Source organism: Ascaphus truei, chromosome 11 (genome assembly GCF_040206685.1).
Source record: "Ascaphus truei isolate aAscTru1 chromosome 11, aAscTru1.hap1, whole genome shotgun sequence".
Lineage (NCBI taxonomy): Eukaryota > Metazoa > Chordata > Amphibia > Anura > Ascaphidae > Ascaphus > Ascaphus truei.
This window is the reverse complement of record NC_134493.1, coordinates 7548471-7560970: the sequence shown is the minus strand read 5'-3', so window position 1 is coordinate 7560970 and position 12500 is coordinate 7548471. Positions and strand designations below refer to the sequence as shown.

Genomic DNA, 12500 nt, shown 5'->3' with positions numbered 1-12500 from the left:
GCCGGGGACCGGATGTATCAGTATAAATATTTATTAAAGGCATTAAATTCCCCACACCTCAAGCATGTGTCCACAATCCTCTCCATGACCGGATCAGTGCAGGTCTTGTAAGTAGGAGGTGACACAATTATACAGGAGGATATATAGGAAGAGGAGGAGCAGCAGACGCGCGCGCACCCCCAACCCCCCCCCCCCCCCACATTACTTACCCGTGCAGAGAAGGAAGGGCGGTTTGAAGTCCTGGCAACTCCAAGCCGCGTCACAGCCAGAGGGATTTTTTTTTTTTTCGAGCAGGGGATTTTTTTTTTGCAGAGCAGGAGAAAAGCTACTGGCCACGAGCCAATATCCGATCACAGCTGGCGAGTTGGCGACCGGGTTTGTCGAGCACTGCGTATATATGTATATATGTATGTATCTTGAAACTATCACATTCAATTAACATCTTACCAATTGCCATTTTTGATAAATTTACAATCTTTTTGAAAAAATCTTTATAAATCTATTCAGAATATATATATTTTATATTATTATAATCTATTTATTTTATGTCTTTAAATATAAATTTTATGATCATGTGTATTAAAATTGTTTGTAATTTTATTTAACAATATGTATAAAAGATGGGTTTCAGCATTTTGTATATTGATATCTGAACTAATTGTGTCCACCTGTGATATATATCCTAATACTGGTTATCTAATTAACCTATCAGGGACATGTATATGCTATTTAAGTAACAACCAGTTAGACACACACATTCCCCAGATGAAGTCCTAGTTCCAGGACAAAACTAGTAGGGAGGAGGCTCTAAGACAAACTTTCAGCATCCCTATCCAAAATCACATGCCAGCAGAACCCCCTGCTCATCACTGGATACTATATCCAAATTTCGGCCAAAATCTCGATTGGGGTGAGGGGGGGGGGGGGTGGATGGCCCGATGGGAGGGGGTGGTGGATGGCCCGATGGGAGGGGGTGGTGGATGGCCGATGCGAGGGGGGGCGGATGGCCCGATGGGAGGGAGGGGGGGGGGGGGATGGCCCGATGGGAGGGAGGGAGGGGGGGTGGATGGCCCGATGGGAGGGAGGGGGGGTGACAGATGGCCCTGCAGGGGCCTGAGGCAGACAGGCGAGGAAGGGGCTGGCTGGCGGAAGGGGCTGGCTGGCGGAAGGGGGAGGAGTGGAACAGCTGAGGAGGGGAAGTTGCTGAGAGGCGGGGGAGGAGCGAAGGCAGTGATCAGAGAGCTGGCTTTTTTTTTTTTTCTCCAGTGCGAGCGCGGGAAAAACAGCAGCGCGAGCGCGGGAAAAACAGCAGCGCGAGCGCGGGAAATTTAAAAAATACACGTGTGCTGCTTGTGCCAATATTTACTCGCCCGGGGGTTAAATCCACCCGCCCCGGGCGAGTAAATGTATACAATTGTCGAACACTGTATATATATATATATATATATATATATATATATATATATATATATATATATATATATATTGTGTGTGTGTGTATATATATATATATATATATATATATATATATATATATATATATATATATATATATATATATATATATATATTGTATACATGTATATATACAGTTAGACCCCTGACGAAGTCCTTAGTGACGAAACGCGTAGGGCGTTTCCCAAAGAGGCGAGTTTGTGGCTGACATTACTGCACGAACGGAGAGAGTACCTTGGAGCTGTTGCTATTTTGCTTGGGACTGCTGTCGCTTCCGGTTTTGCGGTTGCCTGCTGGTGAGCAGTGAGAGCTGTGGGAGGTGTATCTGGAGGGAGTCTCTGACCGTGTTGCTGATTATTACATCATCTGGCTGCGGTGGCTCCAGTGCACCTTGCTGAACCAACGGATACACCAGAGTTGGCACCAACGGGACAGGCTGATACATTCCCTTCAAAGCTTCCCGGCTGCACAAACACCAGATAAGAACCTGTCTTTGTTCTCAAATGTCCGGATGACATCACCAAGACTCTAGAACTCAGACGCTACGGTCTGTAGTATATGCGCATGTGCAGCAGAGTAACTATGTGATCAGCTGGGACTCCGGTCTCTAAGGACGCATCGGCTTTGAATGCCTCACCTCAGGCACCTGTGTAGATTACGCCGCCCTCCAGTGCTGTTTCCGCTATTGGTCACGGACAGGAAAAGGCGTCGCTGATACTAATTGAATACACTATTTATCTTAGCATGCCTCCACTACTCTTTTACCACTCCGGGATGAAGCCCCCCACGGGCGAAACGCGTAGAGTGTTCACTTTAGGCAGCTATTCATGATCTTGCTGGCGTGACTTTTGGTACTTTTCCTGTGGACTGCATGACTCATCTGTATACCACCTTGGAGTAATACTCTGCAGGACTGACTCCATTACAATCCTATGACAGCTGAGTATCACTTTCTCTGCTGTTTGGAGTCATTATTACCTATTGGACTTATATTCAAGTTTGTCTCATCTGTGCAAAGGGCACTGGCTTTCTCTGATATCCTACAGCCACGTGTCCTGCTTGTTTTTGTGCAGTTACCACAGGCATTTAATGCATCCATGTTTTTTGACTTATTTATTTTATTTTTTGCTGTTCAGGGTTTGAGTATTTTTTACCTTATATACCCAGTGCCTCCCTCTTGGTTTAAGTTACTATTTTTCTTATGTACATTATTATGTATATAGGTTTATTTATGTTATACCTATCTTGATGCCCTTAGCTCAGTTATATGCTTTGTAGCTAGGGTTTTTTCCAAGGGCTTTTTTGAACTATTTAGCTTTTTTTGTGTCGCTTTATATAGTTATCAGGCTTATTATTTAGACACATTTCTTGCTTTTGGTTTATTTTTCAGCATTATTTATTTTTGTAATTATTAGTTTGTCACACTCTATGTATTTTTGCTGCCTTTAGTGTGTTTATGTTTTTAAATGTTAGTGTTCTTATTGCTCGCTATTAAAATCAATTCCTTTTCTACTCTGACTTAGTTTCCTAGTCTTTTTGCATTACGTCATTAGTTATTCTGTGGTACATTTAGAGTGCTGTCTTTGGGGATTGTCTTAGTCTTTTGTGTGTTATATATATATATATATATATATATATATATATATATATATATATATATATATATATATATATATATATACACAGCTTAACCCCGTTATAGCGCGGTCCTCGGGGGCCACCCGCAACCACCACGTTATAAACGGGGTCGCAGAAAAAAATGGCCGCCGCAATTTTTTTTTTTGTGTGATGGTACTGTGTCCGCCGGAGGGGGAAAGCTGGGAACTCTCCCAGCGTTCCCAGACAACAGCACACAGCATTTACCCGGCATCTGGCAGCTCTTCTCCCTGTCTCTGCTTCCGTCTTGCGAGAGCAAGCTCCCTTAAAGAGACAGTGTGTGTGTATGTATTTGTCAGTGTGCTGTGAGTGCGTGCAGTGTGCTGTGAGTGCGTGCAGTGTGCTGAGAGTGCGTGCAGTGTGCTGTGAGTGCGTGCAGTGAGTGCGTGCAGTGTGCTGTGAGTGCGTGCAGCGTGCGTGTGCTGTGAGTGTGCAGTGTGCTGTGAGTGTGTGCAGTGTGCTGTGAGTGTGTGCAGAGTGCTGTGATTGTGTGTTATGAGTTTATGCAGTGTGCTGTGTGTGTTTGTTTGTGTGTAGTGTGCTGTGAGTTTGTGCAGTGTGCTGTGAGTTTATGCAGTGTGCTGTGAGTTTATGCAGTGTGCTGTGAGTGTATGCAGTTGTGATGTGAGTGCCTTGCCTTTATATATTTTTCAATTATTGATTAAATTTGGCGATTTTTCACTAAACCACTTGCCTCACCATCTGTTCGTGTATTCCACGTGGGAGTTGCGGGGATAGAGGATAGAGGAACAGAGCGAGGGTTCCCTTTACCCTACCTTCCAGTTATCCGGCCCCTCTGATGTATGGACCGGGGTACGATTACTGAACTGTGACAGATACCTCTTGATGTGATTGTACTTACACTAGGCCGTGTAAGTATTATTGATATATACTGTTCATTTCCTCCCCCTCCCCTGCCCTCCTGGCTTTTCTTACCCTTGAGGTTTGTTTGACCTGAAGACTGCTGAAATCTGTTTAACCCTTGCTCCCCCTTGTTTCTCCTGTCTAGGGTTTTGGATAATCCCTATTGGGGTTGTAGCAGAGGGTTCATCAACCTAGGTTTTTTAATAAACTGCCTAGGGGTATTCGTCACCATCAACTGGTAATATTTAACCCTTTCTTTCCCCTTTGGGTTTTTTATTGCGGGGAATTAGCGCCGAGGTTTGTTGTTGTTTTAAAACAAAATATAAAATAAATATCTGCACAGCAGGGGTGTGTAGACAATCTTCCTTGTAAATGCATGTTCCCAACTGGGGAAATTGTTGAAAACGAGCTGACAAGTATGGCTCATTAGTTGTGAATAACAAAATACTCTGTAGTTAATTAGCGTTGGAGCAGTAATGTATGCTCTAGAGCACGACATAAGGATGTTTAGGTCATTTTTGCATAATATCTGAAAGCCAGACAAATAGAAATGACACTTGTGAGCATATTCACATCTCAGACAGGTCTGCAACCCTGGCCTTCACCATTATCGCCTAGCACAGCAGTGCGCAAACTGGGGGATGCTGTGTTTTTCTTGGGGGGGAAGGGGGCGTGGGCGGTTGCAGAGGCCCCCGCGCTCTTCTCCGAGGCATTTAAATGCCAGGGGACCGCGCGAGGCCTCTGCAACCTGTACTTACCGGGATTCAGACGGCTTTTGCTCGCGTCGCCATGACTACGCAGCGTCAAATGACGTCGCAGGGTCGTGACATGCCACGTCGTCATGACAATGCACGTCAAATGACACTTCAGGGTCACGTGACCCTCGGCATCATTTGACGCCGGGTCACTCGGGAGGGGGGCGCGAGCGCAGGTACCGAGACACGGGGGGGGGCATCCAAAAAACTTTGCGCACCCCTGATTTAGCATACAGTGCTTCCACTGCAGCCAGGGATTAAGGATAATGACATGTAGATGAGTTCACAGTTGGTCACCTTTTGAAAGCCAGGCCAAATTCATGGTCAGTCTTTTAACAGAGTAATACCTTTTGCCTACAATGCATTTCATTTTAATTTGTGAAATAAAACAAAATTGGCATGCCAGTGAAACTAATATTTCCACAGTACGTTGTACACACACTTTTTTTTTTTCCGTCTGATTTCCATCCACTTTCCAGGTGTGCCATAAAAATATTTTTCCAACATGGCTTTCCCAAAGTAGATCGTAATTACAAAATTAATATTTCATACAGGAAACGAAGAAAATCTTGCAGAGGCATTTTTATGAATGCATGTTTTTATGACCCACTGATATTAATAGTTAAAAACCTAGCATGAAGGAAACTTGTGGTTAATTATACAATCGGTTTTGGAAGAGTAGCAATTTTAGTGAGGATTAAATACAGATTGATTCCTCGGAAGTCATGGGCCATGTTATGATAGCTTTGAAATGCTACACCCTGTTGTGTCACTATCCTAACCAGGAGTTTACATTAACCTTTCATTATTAGTGCAGTGGACTTAGCTGTGCAGTTGGCTATTATTGTAAATCACTGAGTGGTATGAATATGTTCGCTTGAAATGCCACTATCTTTTTTTTTTTTTTTTTTTTTTTTTATCGCATCAACAAGTCAAATCAGTCATATATAAATAACCAATTTAAATATATTAACCAGCTAATGCTTGAATTCGTATGCTGGTATAAAGAACACTAGTGTGTAAAAGCCTCCAACATTATGATCAAAAAAGTATGATACTTAGAGGCCTAATAATTAATTTGGCCCCTGCCTACCATATTACAGCAAGTGATTTCACAAATAAATGGGAACAGACATTGTCTGGCTGTTCAAAAGAATTAATCAAATTACTGACACACAAAAGATATGTCTAGTTGAAGTAGAAAGGGAACTAGATATTCAACTTCAAAAAATAGAACAGTTCAAATCAATGCCATTATTTGAACAATTGGAAAATAAACTACATAAGGAATTTAACAAACATAAGCGATATAAAAGATCGTAAACATAGGAAGTTTCAAAGGGATATGGCTGATTATAGCCAGGATAACATTTGCAATTACAAACATACAAGCAAATTCAGAGCTCAGACAATTGCCTTATTAATTCTGTGCTTCCTCTTTGTAAAATAAAGTGAGTGATCAAGATGACATGGTGTTTTGTGACTTTTTCCCTTTCTCTTGTTTACTTCTTGAACTGTATATGCTCTGTCTCCATGTTGGATTACTGTTCATTATATCATTATGGACAAGAAAGGAAGAATGTACTTCCTATAGTAGAGCTCTGGAGGAGTGGAAAGCACTACAGCAGTAAACAATAAAATATGATATCATCAAGTCCACAATGTTGCAATCCAAAAATGATCCTATGTTAACTCCTATGACGGGTAAGTGTCCAAGGTATAAAGGGGTATGTCAGGAATAACCATGTAATAGATCAACCTGACCCCCAACTAAATGGATAAACAGTACCCTGGAGTTGGATCCCATAATGTATAAACAAGAGTAATCATGATACTCACTAAGACTTGATTGAAGAAATCTGGATTGGCTTGCGACGGCACAATGGATGATGTAGGTAAAGGAAACTCCCAGCTGGGAGAAAAAACGCCATGCACTGCTAACGTGGATCTGCCAGAGAGTAGCTGAGACTGCTGGGTCATTTAAAAATGACTTTATTGAATCCTCTGAACATACAAAAAATAGTAGCAAATTCCTCGTGGCAGATCCACGTTAGCAGTGCATGGCGTTTTTTCTCCCGGCTGGGAGTTTCCTTTACCTAATTATATCATTATGGTACTGGACACTGGATTCAACACTTAGGCTGCACTTATATTGACAGCGACGCGACGTCGCGGAAAAAAAATGAATTGCCGCCGTTTGCGACGGATTGGTCGCGATCGCTGGACGTCATCTCTATTTGATTTTCCAGCGACCGTCGTATCGCCGTTGCCGGCACTATAAGCGTAGCATTAGTCTAACATAAGCCTCCTTTATTGAAATAATGTGTGTAACTAACCCTTTATTTCATGTTATATGATTTGGTTCATGACTTGTTTTTCATGATTTTGTCATGCTTATATATTGATGATTGTTCGTTCATTTTTAGTATTTCTTTTTCATTTTTTCAATACCTTCAGTATTTTTTTAATTTCATTGTATTAGATTGCTTTGTGTAGATCTAACTGAATAAATTTTTCGTTATATTTTTTCTATATCTTCTCATATTTTTCTAGATACTGTATATGCTTTTTTGTTATATCCAATATATATGTACATGATGTTACAATATAAGCAATATAATTAATCTATTTTCATGTATAATAATATAACAATATTTTATTAATCAAGATGTTAGTATACAGTGGTTACCTTAAAATGTCAGTGGAGTTGCCTAAACTCTACCTTTCTATTAATGTATAGCAGCGGACAATTCTGTTCAGCATAGTATATGCATACTATTTGTGCTTGATTTCACCCCACAGACATTTTATTTTGTTTTATGTTTTTAGACTATCAATTATGTATTTTTCATTGCCTGACCATTGCTAACTTCCTTTTGTCTATCTCTGGATCTTGTATATTCCTATACTTAACGAATTCTATGTGTAGTTATTATGTTATCCATTTATATCCCTTATTATAATAACAAACTAGGGGATTTATTTTACTTTATTGTAATCCCCTATATATTACATCTCTATTAAGACTCACATACAGGGATCAGGTAACATAACGCCTATCAGTATCCTTTTTTCTAAATCTGATTGCTTTCAGATGTGTTTGACCATGTGGGAGAGGTTTAAATAGCATCTTCCTCCCCCACCATTGTTCTCCATGAGAAAGTGCCCACACGGTGCAAAACGCGTGGAAGGAGATTTTTGTCCTATTATGTCTTTTTTAGCATGTAATCGATAAACTTTTATTTTTTGGATCTGGTGAGTTCCTATATTTCTTGGGGTAGCAGTCCCACCGATCCATACATTTTTTTCTTAATACATTGCCCAGACTTGAATATTCATTTTTTTCCCCCCATGGAAACCACATAAGCCCACCCCCTTTTGTAAATCAGCTGTCAGATTGACGGTTTTACGAAAGAGAATTTTTATTTTTACAAATGACGTTTGCATCTGCCTCAGGATATACCCGGACTCATAACTTTCCTTCTGTAATATTCACACACATGAGTTACATCAATACATTCAGGCGCTCATGGCGCATTACGGATTTGTAACTCTTATGATGATGTCACATGATAGTCTCAGTTTTAATACACACACTTATGTTGAATACAGTCTTGCCCTCCAGAAAATGCCATTGAAGCTAGCTTTAAAAAAATAATGTTTAACTTGTCACAGGGGCCATATTTTATTCCGACGTCTGGCAAGACAACTGCCTTTATCTCGAGACTATATCAGCAACATGCAATCCATCTGGCACCTTTAAGTGGGCCATACAGGATAGGAAGTCCCCAATTAAACTCTCTTTGAAGACCAGCACAAACCCAGAAAAATTCCTGACCTGTTACAAACCCAACATATGGTATTTTTAAAATAAAACTCCAATCACATTAACCCCTGAAGCACCAGATGGATTAAAATACATAATATTGCATGCTATTATTATGACAGTATGTAACACAAAACTGTAAATATGGTTGCTGATGGCTGAATTATTAATTGACTCCCAGAGCAAGACTTTACCCCGTGGCCATTTTTTTATCATGTATTGGCAGTGCATTTCAAGCATATGTGACAGATTTGTATATTGACACATTGGTGAAGCAGTATACAGTATGTGCAAGATTACCTAAACAGAAGCTGTTAATGTATGTATGTTTAAGTATGTACACAAAAGCGCATACATTGCATGGGGGAGGGGGGCAAATGTTTCAAGGTAATTCTGTCTGTCTTGACTGCATCACCTTGTTCAAAATGATTTCCCATCTGTTCTATATTTCCTGACCTCAGTGCCAAATAGTTTTCTGACAGCAGTTCTTGAGTCAAATTCAGCAAGGTAATGCTTTGGTAGTTTTTAATAACAACTTTATTTCATATAATATTTTTTTCATATAGCACTTATTTTTTAGGGTGGGAACCAGGGGGTGGGTAATTGGAGCTAAACCATGTTATTTTCAGTTCTGGGGACCCCCTGTTCCTGAGATGCATACCATTGATAAAGGCACTACCTTTACATCCAGGGTTTTAACACCCCCACCCCCGGCTTCATGCAGGCCAATAGGAAAGACAACGGTTCCCGTTTTTTTTTTAAAAGAGGGGGGAACATTGCAAGAGCTTTCAATTAACCAACAGTGCATTCTTCAATCTTCCATTCAGTCTTTGATCAAATGAAATACAATGTAAAGATGAACAATTCACATGTTATGTTTTATGTAAATTTATTGGCGAGCAGCAATTCTGTTTGCATAGTTACATATAATTGTAGCAAATCATTTGTCATTGTCATAAAAAATGTATTTTGCTGAATACGTGTGGCTTGTTTTAGCTGAATGTTCACAATGGAAAAAGACAAAAACAGGACATGACAAATTATAGTAGATGTTTCACTTAAGACCTCTTTACATCATTCACACTTAGTATTTATTTTCCCACCTTTCTAAGATTGTATTGTATGTCTTTATTTATGTAGCGCCATTAATGTACATAGCGCTTCACACACATATATATATATATATATATATATATATATATATATATATATATATATATAACAGATCATGGGAATAAGTGCTTCAGACATAAAAGTAACATTAAGGAAGAGGAGTCCCTGCTCCGAGGAGCTTACAGTCTAATTAGGAGCTTACAGTCTAATTAGATCATATGACATTTTTATTTTTTGCCATTTAGCTACGTTATCTCTGCAAGAGATTAGTTATGGGATGTTTTCTGTTGGTGGCACTATATATGGAGCATATAAGAATAACACACTGTATATATTTTATCCTAACAGACCTGGGACGTGGAGAGAGCCAGTTAACCCTTACTATGTCAATAGTGGCTATGCTCTGGCACCTGCCACAAGTGCCAATGACAGCGAGCAACAGAGTATGTCAAGCGATGCGGATACCATGTCATTGACAGACAGCAGTGTGTAAGTACAATACTTTGAATAATTAAAGAAGGTATTGAGAGTGCAAGAAACAATTAATATTTTCCCCACATTGACCTCATTTTGGATGTTTATAGATAAGGAGACATGCACAATTTTAGCAAGCTAAAAATCCAGTCCCACAGTATTATATTTTTATATATTTATATATTTAATTGTTTATAGCTAAGAGTAAACTAACATTTCAATAACAAGATGGCGAGATGTTATTTAAGGTATGCTATTAAATATTTTACATGATACACATTACAAAAGATCAGTAGTCAATGAAACATGTTGATACGTATGCAACAACATTGTACTCCTATTGTTCATGGTACTGTGGCACCAAAGAATGGTTGCGGTGTGTGAAAGGTGAATCTCTGCTCTGAGGTTCATCATAATTATATTGAGAATATGCCACCCCCTCCCGCATGCACGCGCACACACATTTTTATTTGCCTTTTGCCTACCTTTCCTTGGCCTTCCTTTATTCTTGTAAGACTCACTACCTTGATGCCTAGAAAGAACTAGAACTAGACTCTCGCAGTGTCATGATTACCCACATGTACAATGCTTTGAATTTTGAGGTTTCATGTATCCATATAAAAGTATAACTGTACATGTGGAATCACCTTTTTAAATGCTACAGGGGACCTGTCATATGGTTTTGAAGCAAAAGATGGCACTGTGCTCATTAGCATGTAATTTCCCAGAATCCCTTGCTTGCAGTGGAAGCACTGTGTGCTGGGTGATAATGGTAAAAGGCAGGGTTGCAGACCTGTCTAAGACATGCAAATGAGCACAGTAATATTTCCATTTGCTTATAAGCTTTACTGTGTAGGGTTTTTTGTAACTTTTTTTACCCACCATAACTTAACTGTGTGTGTGTGTGTGTGTGTGTGTACAGTGCTTGGTAAATCACCCAAAAATCTACTCGCCATCTAGCCCCGCCCTAGTCCCCCCCCCAAAAAAAATTGAATAAACTCCTAGTAAGAACATTCGTTTTTGACATAAGTTTATTTATTGTATTACATTTATACTTTACTACAATTAGCCCTTGTTACTTGCGTGTGCGTGACTATTTTCCTGCACCCATTAACCAGTGTCTGGACATCCCCGCTTCACAATATCTAAAGCAGCAATGCCGCCTGGGATCTTACCTGATCCGCATTGCCTCAATGTCCAGGTACCGTCACTCCCGCAAAGTGTTATATGTTATATGTTGGAGGGGAGGTGTTCCCTACCTGTCTTCTGAGAGTCAGAGCTTGAGAGTCAGATCAGAAGAGTCAGATCTGGAAGAAAGCAGTATAGGTTATTTCGGTTGTAGTATAGGGCAGTTAAGATATATAGGATAAATAAGATATCCAGATCCAGAGTGTGGGAGACAGACAGAGAGGAGAGAGACGGGCAGAGAGGAGAGAGACGGGCAGAGAGGAGAGAGACGGGCAGAGAGGAGAGAGACGGGCAGAGAGGAGAGAGACGGGCAGAAAGGAGAGAGACGGGCAGAGAGGAGAGAGACGGGCAGAGAGAGGGGAGAGACGGGCAGAGAGAGGGGAGAGAGAGGGGAGAGACAGACAGAGAGAGGGGAGAGACAGACAGAGAGAGGGGAGAGACAGACAGAGAGAGGGGAGAGACAGACAGAGAGAGGGGAGAGACAGACAGAGAGAGGGGAGAGACAGACAGAGAGAGGGGAGAGACAGACAGAGAGAGGGGAGAGACAGACAGAGAGAGGGGGAGAGACAGACAGAGAGGGGTCGGGAGGGAGAGACAGACAGAGAGGGGTCGGGGAGGGAGAGACAGACAGAGAGGGGTCGGGGAGGGAGAGACAGACAGAGAGGGGTCGGGGAGGGAGAGACAGACAGAGAGGGGTCGGGGAGGGAGAGACAGACAGAGAGGGGTCGGGGAGGGAGAGACAGACAGAGAGGGGTCGGGGAGGGAGAGACAGACAGAGAGGGTCGGGGAGGGAGAGACAGACAGAGAGGGTCGGGGAGGGAGAGACAGACAGAGAGGGGGTCGGGGAGGGAGAGACAGACAGAGAGGGGTCGGGGAGGGAGAGACAGACAGAGAGGGGTCGGGGAGGGAGAGACAGACAGAGAGGGGTCGGGGAGGGAGAGGACAGACAGAGAGGGGTCGGGGAGGGAGAGACAGACAGAGAGGGGTCGGGGAGGGAGAGACAGACAGAGAGGGGTCGGGAGGGAGAGACAGACACAGGGGTCGGGGAGGGAGAGACAGACAGAGAGGGGTCGGGGAGGGAGAGACAGACAGACAGGGGTCGGGGAGGGAGAGACAGACAGACAGGGTCGGGAGGGAGAGACAGACAGACAGGGGTCGGGGAGGGAGAG

At 41.8% G+C, this 12500-nt stretch overlaps 1 protein-coding gene across 2 annotated transcripts in view; it reads left to right on the top strand.

Moving 5' to 3' along the window:
• The window catches only part of AXIN1 (axin 1), a 124609-nt gene that overhangs the window by 51062 nt on the left and 61047 nt on the right, over positions 1-12500 (top strand). For both annotated transcript variants that reach the window (XM_075565232.1, XM_075565231.1), the window contains exon 3: positions 10018-10158. In XM_075565232.1, the coding sequence (XP_075421347.1) occupies positions 10018-10158 (141 nt within the window). The remainder of the gene's footprint in view (positions 1-10017; positions 10159-12500) is intronic.